Consider the following 15328-nt stretch of genomic DNA (forward strand, 5'->3'; position numbering starts at 1 on the left):
CCAAACTGCCATAGTACAATAGGTTGAAGATAACATCTGAATATGTGAGGGATCTTCAGGGGCTTGACTGCAGATTCAGGGATTTAAATTAATTTTTAAAAATCTTTCAAAAGACACAATGCAGAATAGGAAAATGTGTTCCATAATCTAGGATATGTTCAAGAGCTCCTGCTCTCATAGCCGAACGTACAAAACAGTTCTCATTAATGAAACACAGGCAAGATTTGCCTAAATGATTGGTAGCTTTTGTTTTGCTCTAGAGGTTTCCATGGAAATAGCCGGAGAGACAAAAAGGCAGCGTTATCATCTTTATCCAATAAAACTGTACACTGCTTCATTCTTGCGATCCAGAGCAGATGTGCTATTTCTCATAAGCCTGGACAAAGGCAGGCATGAGTTTTACTGTCATACTCTTGACTTTCCTATCTTCTTCTAGCTGAAACCTTAAATTTAAATCCTGGTAAAATCTCTGCACATTCTCTCAGGACACTTGAGGTGAAGTTATCACTTTGCGAAATAGATGCCAAATGAAGAAATGCAGAACCCGAAACGAGTTCCACTGCCAAATTCACCAACCTTCCTGCAGCTGAAGAATCGATTCTGAAGAGTATTCATAATTCCATTATATCTGATCTTAGACAAGAAATGCCATCTTAAGTGTTTATTACACATTGCTGAACTAGGTGGCATTAGCATCATTTTTCTCCCTCTTTAGGTCTAGATCATTTGTGTGTCTGTGTGTTCAATCCAGCAACACACTGAACACAGTTACCTGATTTCAGGCACATTCTTTTCAAAGGCCATAAAACCAGCCCTAGGTCAGAGTTACGTATCTGAAAGGCAGAGAAATTAAAATCTCCACAATAAAATATAAACAAAACAAGGAGGCATGCAACTTTTAGCACCATATTTCAGACCACAAAGGGCAAGAGTACTGACAGAGGTCCAAAGAAGAATGATTCTTGGTTATCTTCTAGAATGGGATCTCAACACAGAACCCACAAGTAGAGTCTAATACTTCTAAAAAAGAGGAAAGCCTGAGAATTCCATTACAGAAATATCAAAATCCGTGACTGATTAGAGACAAACGATTTGACTTGTTCTTATTCTAAAACCTTCAAAGACATTATTCCTTAGCAACAAACTGCTCATGCTGGGAGATCAAACTGGAAATCACTACCAGCTTCAATGACCTAAACAATTCTCTGTAAGTTAAAAAGACAAGATATACACCAAGAAGGACCGATTTACTCATGGAAAGTAGTTTGCTAATGAGCAGTTACTCCCTGATTTTGATGTGATAGTCATTGCTACATTGAAGATTCAACTTAGCACATGTAACTGTCAGCTACACATGGAAGAATATCTTAAAAATACCCCACATATGTGCATCGCTGCACTGATGTGGAATCTAGATACTAGAATAAAGTCTCAGCCAGGTCAAAAAAAGGGAATGGGAAACCTAGAAGAAGGGCTTCCTTAGAGATGTGCTGAAGATTATGGTGGTTTATTTAGGGGATGAATGATAAGTTACAGGGCTAGAAACTTCAGATTTCAAGTAATGCAAATTCTTCAGAGCACTGATGGGAAAACTTGAAGCTTCAAGGTAAGGGTCAGATCTACCAACAGAAAAAATATGACCAGAAAAAGAAGCCATGAGAGTGTTAGGACTTCTCTCATGGTATTTATCTCTCAAGCTCCCTTACTGGTTAACATTTATCATCTCATCAGGCCCAAGGAGAGACTGGAATATCAGCCAGGAAAAACTCTGCATTTTAACAGAGGCTTTGGCAATTGATGTTCTAATGTGCATATCAACAAGGGGAAACCCCTCGCCATCTTTTGGTGACAATATTATTTCCTCTGAGAAGTAGGTCCCTTTCTGACAGCTGTCACTGTAGGTAGTGGGCTAACTCACACCTGTGAGTTTTCATATACTCCGTCTTTGTAGCTGGAGTTAGATTTGGCAGACCCTGTATCATCTGGCGGGATGAAATGACTGCTCTCTTGAGAATCTGTACCAATACTTTTAGTTTCCGACTGAAGATGGACAGAAACCTGAACTGCTATCTCTTGGCCTTGTTCATTCAGAGAGCCATCATCCGAATCTCCTCCTGGTGAATTACTCCGTCCCATCTCTGGGTTAATGACATAGATGCCTCCTTGAGCATCCAAGGCAGGTCTATCTTTAATTCTTTCCCCTATGTCATCTGGGTCATCCACTCGCACAGCCTCAAACATTTCCTCAACAAAGGCTCGGCAGTTTAGAATAAGGGGTGGAAGAGGAATGCTTCTTGCTAGTTCTTCAATATAACGTGCAAACTCCATGGTCTTAAACTGTGTGACTTTGGCGAGCTCTAGGGTCTTGGCAGAGGTGATGATGGGGATGCGTTTGGCAATCTCAAAGGCCTTCTGAAGTTTCTCAGCCCCTTCTGTTCTGAAGAAGTCGTTGATGGCCTTCTCTGTCTTGCGAAGATGGCTGCTCATCATGCACAGCCGTGTGACATTCAAGATGAGAGTGATTGTAAATGCAATCAGGCAAACAATCATGTAGTAGACACTCATGTCTCCCGAGGTGAAGACAATTCGTAGGGTGACAGAGTAGGTGGCATGAACTGGAGATGTGACAAAACATGTATAGAGTCCACGGTCTTCAAAAGCTACGTTGGTAATATTTAAGAAGTTATCGGAAATCAACCATTTTCCACCTGGTAATCCAACAAAAATGAAAAAAAATTACAGCATAAAGAATATTATTACCAAATGTGCCAACCGTCTCATTGGTATGCTACCTCTTCATGAAAGTATCCTCACTTACATTCTTTTTGTTTCAATTATGTAAAAAGGGGCAGAATGGTATGTCCAGAGACAATACTTAAAAGAAAATCAAGATCTTTGCACCCAACATTAACAATTACTAAAGCTTGGTTTTCACAGTTAAACAAAACAGCCTTTAAAGGAGAGAAGTATGTCTACATAATTCTAGATGACTAAATCTTAACAAAAAAATTTATTTTAATATATATTTATACCACACTCTCCACCTATACTATACTAGAAGGATATGCTTAAGAAGTTTTAAAAATGGCTATTTCTGGGGTAATGGATTATGAGTAATTTTTATTTTTCATTTAACTATGTTCATTCTACAATGAAATTATATAGCAAAAAATAAAGTTATTTAAAAAACCCCTAGCATTTAATACACTTGTTCAATTACTCACTGGCTATTGTGGCTAATGTGGCATGCTCTGCATGTGCTAATTTGTTTTGTTAGGAATGATTTGCTGATGGTGATATTTTGACTTTCTGGTGGGAATATTTGAAGCCTAACCCAAAAGACATACATCACAAGTCAGAATAAATGGAAAAGTTGGCAAGGAGGACAAATCTGTCCTTAGGACGTGTATACTTCTGTTTTAAATCTAAATCATACCGCCTCTCTTCTATACATAAGATATCTCACTTAGGGAGCACATGGGTAGAAGTACCTAAGTGTGTGAACAATAAAGCATACTGACCACCCACTGTGATTCAACATCCTTTGGTAACTCTACTTTGCCTATACAATTTGTACTTTTGTGGCAAATTCTCAGATGGGTTAATCAGATGGTATGGGGTGTGTATCTCAATGTGTAGAGATGGTATCCCAGAAGAGGCTGGGGACATTATTTAAAAATCTTTGCTATCCCAATATTCTAGGGTTACAGATTATTTTAGTGGCATGTATAACAGTAAACACTTTGGGTTGTGATCCTTTCATCACCACCAAAACTGGGCTAATTCTCTAATTCAATTTTTAAGAATCGCTAATTCATTAATGCTAAAAAGGAGAACAGAGCCATTCCATAAATCTCTATTCTATGAACCTGAAGCTACAAAACCAACACCCTTTGGAACCAAGGTATAATGAACTATACACACTCCATTCACCAACCACTGCATTACAACCAAAATCTAAACTCTGGCTCACTTGTAACAGCTCAAGATTTATGAAGTTCATATGAGACTGACATGCTCTTTAAAATCCTCTCATTTGAGATTCATAACATTTAATTCAATTTTCTAAAGCTGCTGCTGAAAGCACCAATGATATATACTAGTGGCTTTCAAAGTAAAGGCAAAATAGGAAAGTGGAACTGCCATTCCACTTGGCTGGTCTTGGCTGTAACCTAAAGAGTTATTTACATAGCTTGTCTATAATGATTACTGACTGCATAATCAAATCTCAGATGTACCTGGTCAAGTTATGCTACAACCCAGGGAAGATTGGAGTCTAGTTCAGTGAGTTCAAAATACAGAACCTCAAATCATGCTCAAAATACACACTATGGTCAACATTCTAGACATTCTGATCTAATAGGCATGCATTTTCAAAAGGCTGATTACAATTTAAGCTTCTTGGTGACCACTTATCTGTAGAAGGTCATAATGTTTGGGGAAAAAAGCAAAAATGGTTTTCCTCTAGCATTTATAGGAACTCATTTTACAGCAAACAATTTTATATTAGTGACACATTTTCTGAAGTCTTGCTAACCCTCCTTTAAAAAATTTTTTGGTTTTGCTTGAAAGGCAGAGTTAGAGGGAAGGGACAGAGAGACAGAGAGAGAATCTTCCATCTTCTGGTTCATTTTCCAAATGGCTGTAATGGATGGGGATGAGTGGGTCTATAGCTGGGAGCAGGAACTTCTTCCAGGTCTCCCATGTGATGTGCAGGGGCCCAAGCACCTGGGCCATTTTCCATGGGACTAGAAACATTATAGGGGAATTGGATCAGAAGTGGAGCAGCTGGGAACTGAACTGGTTTGGTGCCCACATGGAATGCCAGCACCATAAGTGGAGACCTAGCCAACTTCGCCATGGAACCGTCCCCTCAAAAACCCTTATTGATGCAGCCACAATGGGGCGCCTACACTGAAGTATTCACCCTGCAGTATAGGTGAATGACTGCCCATGCAACTGTATGTAGTAGTCCTGATATGGTCTACCTTCAACAAAGAAGGAAATCATCAACACAGAAGACAGCTCATTGTAATCATGTGAATGCCTTTACATTTATCACTAATCTTTGTGTAGTTCAGTAACCATAATTGCTTTTTTTTTTTTAACTGATAGGTACAATATCCTAGGCCTTTCAGAAGTTTTAAGCTATTCATCTTGGCACCTCATCTTTTGAGCTTTCTTGTTGAGTATGAATAATCTTTATTAACTGCACCCTGACCCAGTTACCTCTGCTGCTGCCATCCAGGTACTGTCCTTTCGAGTTGTACCAATGGACATCTTCATAGTCACTGATTGTGAGAAGACACTCAATTGAAACGCTAGTTCCTTCTTTGGCTATGATGACATCTTCACCCAAGTGAGAACCTGCTGAGAATTCAAAGCTTGGGGGAAATGATGCGTTGTGCGAACTATCATTTGTTGCCCGGGGTATTGTTTGGTTGAAGTCAGCATCGTCCAAAACAAAAGCAGCCGGAACAATAACACTCACCACTAAAGTGAATAAACAATGATGGGGCCTCATGGGAAAATGGAAGAAAAAAATCTTGTTTCAATCTGAAAAATTCAAAAATTTCTGTATTATGACAAGGATACAGTACGTAATTTATTGCTGGGTAGGGAACTTTCCCAAAAAAGTGGTAAGATCCAGGTACAGTCTGAAGTCTTCAAGATTAGAAAAATGAGAGCGGAGACCAACCTAAAATAAAGTCAGATAAAAAGTTTAGCTAACTGAGAATCATGAGAGGCTGTTTTACCAGAGTTTACACTTGATCTTAGCCAAAAGACTGAGAAGCAATGCTTTATCAGAGTTTAAACATCAGAAATAAACTGGTTAGAGAAAATGGTGCTAATATCAGAGTGTTTAGAGAATACCACCTTAAAAACTCATATAGAGATGGTAGGCAAAACATTAAATTAGGAAGCACTGTTCCTGGCCCTAGCTTTGCTACTAACTAGCTATACAACCTTGGCAGGTAGCATTCTCTTTGGGCTTCTGTTTGCTCATCTGTCAAACGAGAGACCGGATGAGATAATCTCTAAGGACTCTTCTAGTTCTAAAAGACCATGATTTTAGTTCATTCTGACAAATTGTATGCAACAGGGAGCCAGTGAAAGCTAAAATATTTAGTTTAATGATCTTTTATTTCAACCTGCACCATTACCATCTGTTGTCATATCAATAATGTAAATTAACTGGCATATTATAATCATAATCATGGAGCTCAAAATTTGAATAGCTCAAGCACAGATATATTAAATATAAATAATGCAGGGTACCTGTGGTAGTTTTTGGCCTTAGTGTTAGGAAGAAAATTATATTTACTGCATATACTTATGTAGTTATTCACTTTTGAGGCCATAGAAGCTCCCTTTTGGGCAGGAGCTTTATTTAGGCAAATGAATTTTCCTTTAATGGGTTCTTCAATATTGAGATACAACACAGTATTCTCACCAGTTTGCAAAAATACCAAATTTCTAGCTGTTAAAGTCTGCAGAATCATTTAAAATAGCTAAGAGAATAACTGACATCTTACGTGTCTAATTGGTAGAAACGCAAATATAAAATTATAGGGAAAGATAGGCCAATTTAAAAGAGACAAATTATCATGAATGAAAACAAAAAAATCTCTTCCTGGTAATCTGATTTTCCTTTTAAATCACCACCTCTCAAACAATACTTTCAACTACTACTTGTGTAAAATATGGGAGGAACTATCTGGCTTTACTTCTTTCAGAAGCTCAAGATAATCAGTTTTGGAAGTTACATTTATCCTCCTTTATACTTACAGAGAGGCTGTTTGATCACAGAATGTAAAAAGCAATGGCACATTCTATTTTTAAACTCCTCAAAATCCGAATTATAGTAAGTTATAAATGTTATTTAATTTTCATTAGCCCCTGAAAAGATGATTGATTAATGCCAATAATTTTCTACATGTTTTTAACCTGAAGAATGGACTATTTAGAGTAAAACAAAAACTGCAGACTTGGCGTGATTCTGATTTTTGTGTATGTGCTGCCGCAGCGAGCACCAGACCCTACCTAGAGGTATTCTTCAAACTCCAACCCCCCAATGTCTTCAGCTGTCATCTTCTTCTTGAATATAATGGTGGAAATAAAATAGCACCAAGTCCAATTTCCTATCCAGAAAGAACATTATAGTCATTTACCAAGTTTGTTAAATTATACATCTCTGGGTTCCATCTCAGACCCAGTGAATAAGAATTTGTGATATTTAATTAGCTCCCTGGGTGATTCTGAGACAAGTGGGTCCATGCCAGCTTCTAAGTACCACTAAAAAATATTACTGCTTTCCTCAAGCAACAATCATGCCTAATCATTCTCCAGACACAACATTTGCAACAACAGAGACTAATCACTCACATTGCATTTGGGATCTAGATTACTCTAGAAGAGTGTAACTGATGGTCTCTGATAAAAGCAAGGAAGCAGGTGGGGATGGAAGATTCAGAGTACAAACTCTGGAGTTAGATTTCCTGAATTTAAATCCTGGCTCTGACCACCCAGCATTGCAACTCTTACAAAATGATTACTCTCAGTGTCTTAGCCCCTTGATCTTTCAAATGAGATAAATAATATTACCTAGCCTTATAGGATTATTATGAAGTCTGAATGAGATGGTACACATAAAACACAGTCTGGCAATTCCAAATAAACTCTAACCACCGTTGTTTTTAAGATATTGTGCTAACCCTATATTTCAATCATTATCAAACACTTTTACTCAGAATCCTTTGCAACCATTTCAGAATCTCAGGAACAGGGAGAGTATACACCATTATATAATTTCAATGCAAAATGTAAAATTTCACTTTTCCCCTATTTTCATTAAAAGTAAGTGTCCAAGTTTAGCTTGGACCCCACCAACAAGGTTGTGCTGTTTTTGCACCCTGAGTATGCAGACCTGAATCTGTTATACAGTTTGCCTGTAGTTCCTGTGTTTCTCAGGTCCAGGACGAAGTCAATCCACTGACATGAACAAGCAGAGAGAGATGGAATCAAAGAACAGAGGAGCAAGAGGTTACTATGGAAAGGGGACAGTAAGGAGAGATTCATTCATGCTGTTCTGGCTCTTGACTCCCAACGCAACTGTTTTGTTTGTTGAAGAAATAAGCATTTCTATTTCATATTTCTTCAAAATTAAAACCACAATGATGAAGATTGAACATGTCAACAGGGAAGCAAATGGGGAAACGGTCAGGTAGAAAAGAAAACATGCAGCTCAGCACAAACGACTGAACCACGTCTGTGGAAGCAATCAGTCCTCACTATGGGTCTGGAACTATTCTTAAATACTGGACTGTGGCCAGCAAACTGCCCACGTAGCCAGGACTGCAGTTCCTGTTATGTACAGTCACAGGACTAACAGAAGTTCAGAGAGACTCATAAAACAGGAACAGAGAAACATTATGAACATCCTTGAGCTGCTCTTAGGTCAAAGCAGACACAAATAATCTGGTACAATGATTTCATGCTAGGAAACAGGACTTGTAACTCCCTTATATGCCCAGTCAGTACCAAGCACTTCATACCCTTCCCAGGGCATCCTGGGTTAAAGGCCTCTGACAGGAACTACTAGTAGACACAGCTCCATGACAAAAAACAAAGTAGGGAGAGGAAATACCATGGATGTATTTCCTAGTACTTAGTCTCCTCTGACTTAAGCCAGGTTGTTCTGAGTGACCAGGATCTCTCTGCTCATTGTAGCCTGACTTTAAAACAGCACAGCTGAATTAGGGGCCTATCATGTGCAAAATGAAGTAGCAGGCACTGTGAGCAATGCTCAGGTGAATGAGCGCACTGCCCTAGACTATCAGGAAGACAGTCTGGACAAAGGCAGGGACAGAAAAACCTAAATTACACACAAGGCAGTGAGAGAAGTAACAAAGAGAAGCATAATTGTGTTGTGAATGTAAAAGAGAAAGGAAGAATTTGTGAATTTTAGGAATGCAATGCACTTGAAAGTTTGAGACTTCTTATAATAATATTTCCATTATTGTACATAATATTATGCAACTGACATTTGAAGCAGAAAAAAAAGGGGTTCAAAAAGGGAAATCAAAACACCACTTTCCTGTAAACAGAGAGGGTTCTACCTACTCTGTTCCTAGACAAAGTTCTTGGGTGCCTATTTTATATTGCCTTCCTTCAGCACTAAGAAGAATATAACAGATCAATGTGACACCCAAGGTTAATCCATCTCTCTTTGCATCTTTTAGATATTTGAAAATACAAGCTTTGCTAGCATCATGAATGATCAGAAACGAAGATGCTACCCTACAAAAACCACTTTGAAGAGCAACTATTTTAAAAAGAGGAAAGAGAGCCTGTATCTGTCATCCCCAACAGATTGCCTTACTGCTGCTCTTGCCAATTTCTAAGAGAAAAAAATATTTCCATTCTGTTCCAGTTCTCAACAGAAGTAAATAAGGAAGTGATGTGGCTGATTTCCGTTCTGGTGGCTCAATATTAAGTTGGCTGAGGAAGCTGTTGTTTTCAACAGAGTCCTGGGATAACTCAAACGGGGAAAAACACTGATGCCCATATGGCACTGTTTTTTTGCTCCAATGATACTAGGATATTAATATTTCCATCTGCATAATAAACGCATTCTAGTTGTATTTACAGCTCATCCGCTCTTCTCTGCACTGTCATACTTGGAAGGTGGAGGAGTTCCTACACATCCAGCACCCAAACTGATGAAGTGGCATTTTGAATTGACAAAGGGGGAGAAAAGGCAAATGAAGAACAGATTGTTAGCACTACTCTATTCTTTACAATGAACAAACACAGTTATTCTGCTTATATTCAATTAATATTTAAGGGATCGGCATCACTAAAAGGGTTAGTGATACTCAAAATAGAAATCACCATTTTGAGGCTAATTTACTTAGAAGTTCCTAATTAAACCTTCTAAACAGCCCTTATACTCATATTAGTATTTGGGTGCTGCCATGAACCTCAGAACTAGCATTTGGGCAGTCATATCTCAAACTTCAATAGATTTTCTGGCATACTGAGAAACATTTTTTTCTGTATTTTATTTTTCATGAGTTTTGTTCTCAACCCAGGATTACTTCACTTACACTTGTGACTTTTGTTCTTTTTGGCATAAGCAATTGTGGAATAGCTACGCAATAGCAGCGTGGTTGTATAACAGGCCGACATTCCACCTGTGGTCCTAGTATCACATATGGATGTTGGTTTGTGTCTGGGCTGTTCCACTTCTTATGCAGCTCCCTGCTAATGGCCTGGGAAAGCAGGGAAGCAAGCCCCTGAACCAACCTGGGAGACCTGAAAGAAGCTCTTTGCTCCTGGCTTCAAACTGGTCCAACTTTGGCTGTGGCAGCCATTTGGGGTATGAACCAATGGATGGGAGATCTCAACCTCTCTAATTTTAACTTTCAAGAAAAATCAACAAATATATATATAAATTATATAACTATGTATATAACTATTATGTAATATTTATATGTTATATATAAATAGCTACGGGATACAAGTAACCACTACCATAACAAAACCAATGGAAAAGGCTAAGATTTATGATCTCTCACTACAGTACTTTCCTCTATAGTGTAAAACATCCCCCAGTACTATACTTCAAACTTGGTAGGCCTAGAGCAATAGCTCAGTTGGCTAATCCTCCCCTTGCAGGTGCCGGTATCCTGTGTGCATGCCGATTTATGTCCTGGCTGCTCTGGTTCCCATCTAGCTCCATACTTATGACCTGGGGAGGCAGAGGAGTTTGGCTCAGGGTCTTGGGGCCCTGTACCCGAATGGAAGATGTGGCAGGGGTTCCTGGCTCCTGGCTTTGTATTGACTTAGCTCCGGCCATTGTGGTTGCTTGGACAGTGACCAGTGGATGGAGGGTCTTTCTGTGTCTTCTTCTTTCTGCAAATCTGCCTTTCCAATGAAAATATTTTTTTTAAGAGTCAAGGTATATAAAATAAAATTCCTCATTCTTACTCCTAGATCTATTTGTCCAACATGTAGATGAGTAATAGTTCCCACAGACTTCTTAGTTTTACCATATCAACACCTTAAGACTAACACAGTGATCGGGAGAATGGGCTCTGGAGTTAATTCTAGCCCAGAGTGAAGCCCAGGGTTGGCATGGTCTTAGTTCTCACATCTATTGTATATGATTATAAAAAGTTAGCTACCTTGTGGGATAGTCCTGAGGATGAGATGATTTAGTGTGCTACTGCTAGCCTTCCTCCACCTCCTAGGTATGCTCAACACACCCCAAGAAAGGCAAGGCAATTTTAAAATTTAATGGTGGGTTTTTACTACCCACTGAGATAACTTAAGATTTTGGCGTGGCATTCCTAATTCGCCAGGAACAGAGTCAGGCTGCAGAAGAGAAGCAAGAGTCCTCCAGCGCTGTGCACACAGTAACTTGCTGAAGGAATGAGTGTAGAGCTTCAGTCTGGTCTCTAACTGCATCACTATCCCAAGTCAGCGACCACCTACTCTGTTCCCTCATCTGAAGGTTGGCTACCATCACCACTGCTTTCTCTGCTTCAGTATTAGAATCGTCCTCACTTTTTCACCATGGCAGATAGTCTCAACCCTTCTTTTTCTAGACTCTCTAAATGACATTTAATCTTAAAGCACTGGTTCAAGCTGTTCTTTTGCTTTAAACTTTCTGCCCCATCCATGACTGCCTTCCTGTGGGAATTTCATCCTCTACTGTATAGCTCTAATTTCATTTTATTTAGAAAATATTCTCACAGACTTTTAGTTCTAGATGTGCTTCTGTCTGTCTTCCAGCACGGAGTATTCTGAGACACCACAAGTTTCCTCTCTCACCAATTACTCATCTCTTCAAGATAATGTAATGCAGGCTGGCATTGTGATGCAGCACATTAACCTGCTACCTGCAGCACAGGGAACCCTTATCAGAGAGGATCAGCGATTTGAGTGCCAGCCTGGCTTCTGATCTGGCTGCTGTTAGTTACTGGGAAAACAGCTGCAGAGAGTTCGATTCCCTCAGTCACCATGCACATGGGAGACATGGATGCAGTTTCTGGCTTCTAGGTTTAGCTTGGCTCAGCCTTGGCTGCTGTGGACACTGAGGGAGTAAATTAGCAGATGGAAGATCTTTATCTCTGTCACTCTGCTTTTCACACAAATAAATCTTAAAAATGTGTGATGACTCACACACCTAAAAGTCAGCCTAGTCCTCGCACAGGGCCATTGACGACACCAAGTACATACGATGTTGAGTTCAAACACTTGTCAGTTTTATAATCACAAAGGTGCTGCTACCAAATTCTAACTAACTTTCTATAGTTTCAGTCTCTGCAAATTTAATACAGAGATCTGGAGATAAGTAAATTCAGCTTTCTTGACTTTCGCAGGTAGAACACTCTGGAGAACTAAATCTATCTGAGATTTTTCTTAACTGCAATTCTTACATGAAATAAATCTCTGGTGATTTTAAAGATGCAGATTTCTGGGCCCCACTAAGATTTACTTAATTGTTATCTGCATTTTTTTTAAACTGTGCATATGATTGAAAGCTCTATAAATCAGGCCCAGGTTTTTTATTGTCATGACAATATCCCAATGCAGCAATTCCCAAAATGTGGTACTAAGGAGTTGAAATAGTGCTCGTTAGCCTGGACAGGAACAGGAACTGGGCTTGTGGCTAAAAACACCGAGACTAACTGGACTCATCTGTAGCCAATATCCTGCTAAATGAGGATGTGGGGGGAAGAGTACATAAGGAGAGGTGAAGGAACAATAGAGACTTCGCAGCAGAGACGCTCTCAGTGTCCATGTTACTGGCTCCGCTGGTCGGAGCAGTACGAGGATTCCACGGTGTCCCTGAGACCTTTCTCAAAGACCATTTTCACAGTAATACTAGGACAGTGATACCACACAAAAACAGATGCAAGAGATAAGAGAATGCAGCTGTTTTCTACCCAGCCAAATATTCAAAGGTAAAATAATACTGCTTTCAAAAAAGATTTTAGGGCCTGGCATGATAGTGTAAAGTCCTTGCCTTGCACTCGCCGGGATCCCATATGGTCGCCGGTTCTAATCCCGGCAGCCCTGCTTCCCATCCAGCTCCCTGCTTGTAACCTGGAAAAGCAGTCGAAGACGGGCCAAAGCCTTGGGACCCTGCACCTGCGTGGGAGACCTGGAAGAAGCTCTCGGCTCCTGGCTTTGGATTGGCTCAGCTCCAGCTGTTGCGGCCGCTCGGGGGGGTGAACCATCGGATAGAAGATCTTCCTCTCTGTATATTTGACTTTCCAATAAAATAAATTTTTTAAAAAAAGTTTTTAAATCTGGAAAACATATCTTTATAAAATAACTTTATGCTACCATGTAGTTAGCTCATTTTAAAATGAATAACTTTGAATGTTCAAAGTTCTGTTTTGATTTCTAAAAGGGCATAAACCTTGGCATTATTATTATTATTATTATTATTATTAACACTATTTTAAAGATACAGCACAGTGGCCTACCAAGATTCACTACTTAAGATCCAAAACTCACACATTTTTCGTTACAATAGAAAGAGGAAACTACTTTATCCTTATGCTTTTTTGATTTGTTTTTTGGAACAGGTATTTTAAACAAGTTCCCAAAGATACTGATGTATCCATGCTTAGAAAATCACCTTAAGGGCCCAGTGTGATAGCCTAGTGGCTAAATTCTCCCCCTGCACGTGCTGCAGTCGCATATGGGTATCGGTCCTGTCCCAGCTGCTCCACTTCCCATCCAGCTCTCTGCCTGTTTCTCCTTCTTTCTGTAAATCTTTCCAATAAAAAAATCAATTAAAAAAAAAGCAAATCATCTTAAAAGAATCCAAGAAAAATATCTGAGAGTTTTATGAAGTGACTTTTGCCTCATCTACAAATTAAGACGATAATTCTGAAGGCTGCTTTACATAGGGCTGGAAAACCTGACTTCCTGAAACACCAAGTCTTTCCCTTTCTTGGGGATTGGGCTTTTCTTATTTGCCAAATAAGGTTGTCTTGTGTGATTTCTTTTTTCCTGGCTGTCACTGGGTTTCATGCATTTCCATGCTGAAGGGCAACCGAATTGTTCTGATAAGGGCTCAGAAATAATCTCAAGTCACCCATCAGAGCCCATCCCTCTGGCGTTTGCCGTGAGATTCCCATCTGTACGCTGACTTCAGGCCTCACAAGATTTGCTGCCTCTAAGTCTCGGCCTCAGCTCCTGCTGTTCTCTTCTTGCTGTTTCTGCCCGGTCACCGTGGTCTCTTTCTTCTCCTTGAACTTGCCAAGGTGTGTCCCACCCTATGGCCGGGGCACTTGCTACTCCTCACAGGTGGGATGCACTATCCCCCAAACCTTCCTAAGGCGTATTGCTCTCCCTCCCTTCTTTCTGTCACATTCTGCTATTTACACTTTCTTACACGTCCTGTTCCTAACGACTTAGACTCTAACTCCAGCTCGTTGACTTGATTATGGTCAGCTTACTTGGAAGGTGGCTCCATATCCCCCACCCCCTCGCTTAGCCGGCTGTCCCCAGGGCCTCTGAGGTGTCTGGAGCTCAATAAACTTCGAGGACAGACCTTTCTGCGCCCAAGGCACGCCTTCAAAAGGATGCTGGACTCGCCGCCCTACTTTACGTCAGAGCTGGACTACCTTCCTCACAGAGACCCCCCCAGTAAGACCCCACTCACCCACGGGCGCCGAGCTCCGTTCCGGCCCGACGCGGGGCGGGAGACACTAGACCCGGAACTGTTGTGGTGCCGTCCCGCCTCCGCGTACGCGGACCCGCCTCCACGCCGCAGGCGCACTTCCGGGAGAGTGGCGGCGGCCAGTGGGTCTCGGTGACTACGGTGAGGGCTGCTGTGGGCCGGGTGGGGACTCGCTGAGTTGGGACAGCTCGAGTGTGCGGGGTCCTGGGGCCGGTGCGGACAGCCGACATCGCTGGGCGTCCCGGGGGCCTGGGAAGAGGCGTGTGGGGGCCGCCAGAGCGCTTGGGTGGTCGATGGGAACGATCGTTGTCGGATGAAACTAGGCTGACCCCGGCGTCGAGCGTGAGGGCGGCATGGGGTCGGTGCGGGAGCAGCCGCACTGGCCGCCGCCCGAGGAAAGCGGACAGCCTCCCGAGGTGCTGGCCGGGGTCTCCTCACGGCGTCAGGTGCTCCCAGCTGTGGAACCGCACCGCCGCGCTTCTGCTAAATGAGAGCGCATATGTGTGTGTACGTGTATGCTTTTGCTTAGTAAGCCTACTGTGAAGGTTCCAGTGGTTGGGGGTTTTCGGCATCACTTGTAAAACTCAACGAAAAATAATGTAGGATAACGTCATGTACCCA

The 15328-nt window shown here is 41.0% G+C and overlaps 2 protein-coding genes across 4 annotated transcripts in view; one reads left to right on the forward strand and one right to left on the reverse strand.

Annotated features, from left to right (window-relative positions):
• Positions 1-221: 221 nt before the first annotated feature.
• MFAP3 (microfibril associated protein 3) lies at positions 222-14825 on the reverse strand. Its single transcript, XM_004587505.2, has 3 exons — positions 14690-14825; positions 5230-5698; positions 222-2708 (listed from the first exon to the last, which is right to left on the reverse strand). The coding sequence occupies exons 2-3, from the start codon at positions 5522-5524 to the stop codon at positions 1915-1917; spliced, it is 1089 nt and encodes a 362-aa protein (XP_004587562.2). The 5' UTR covers positions 5525-5698; positions 14690-14825; the 3' UTR covers positions 222-1914.
• FAM114A2 (family with sequence similarity 114 member A2) overlaps positions 14714-15328 on the forward strand; it is a 30435-nt gene continuing 29820 nt past the window's right edge. The window contains exon 1 of one of the 3 annotated variants that reach the window (XM_012927649.2): positions 14714-14848. The gene's annotated coding sequence lies outside the window, so the exon portion shown is untranslated. The remainder of the gene's footprint in view (positions 14849-15328) is intronic. The other 2 variants (XM_058677904.1, XM_058677905.1) reach the window with 2 other exon arrangements.

This window comes from Ochotona princeps, chromosome 19 (assembly GCF_030435755.1).
Source record: "Ochotona princeps isolate mOchPri1 chromosome 19, mOchPri1.hap1, whole genome shotgun sequence".
Lineage (NCBI taxonomy): Eukaryota > Metazoa > Chordata > Mammalia > Lagomorpha > Ochotonidae > Ochotona > Ochotona princeps.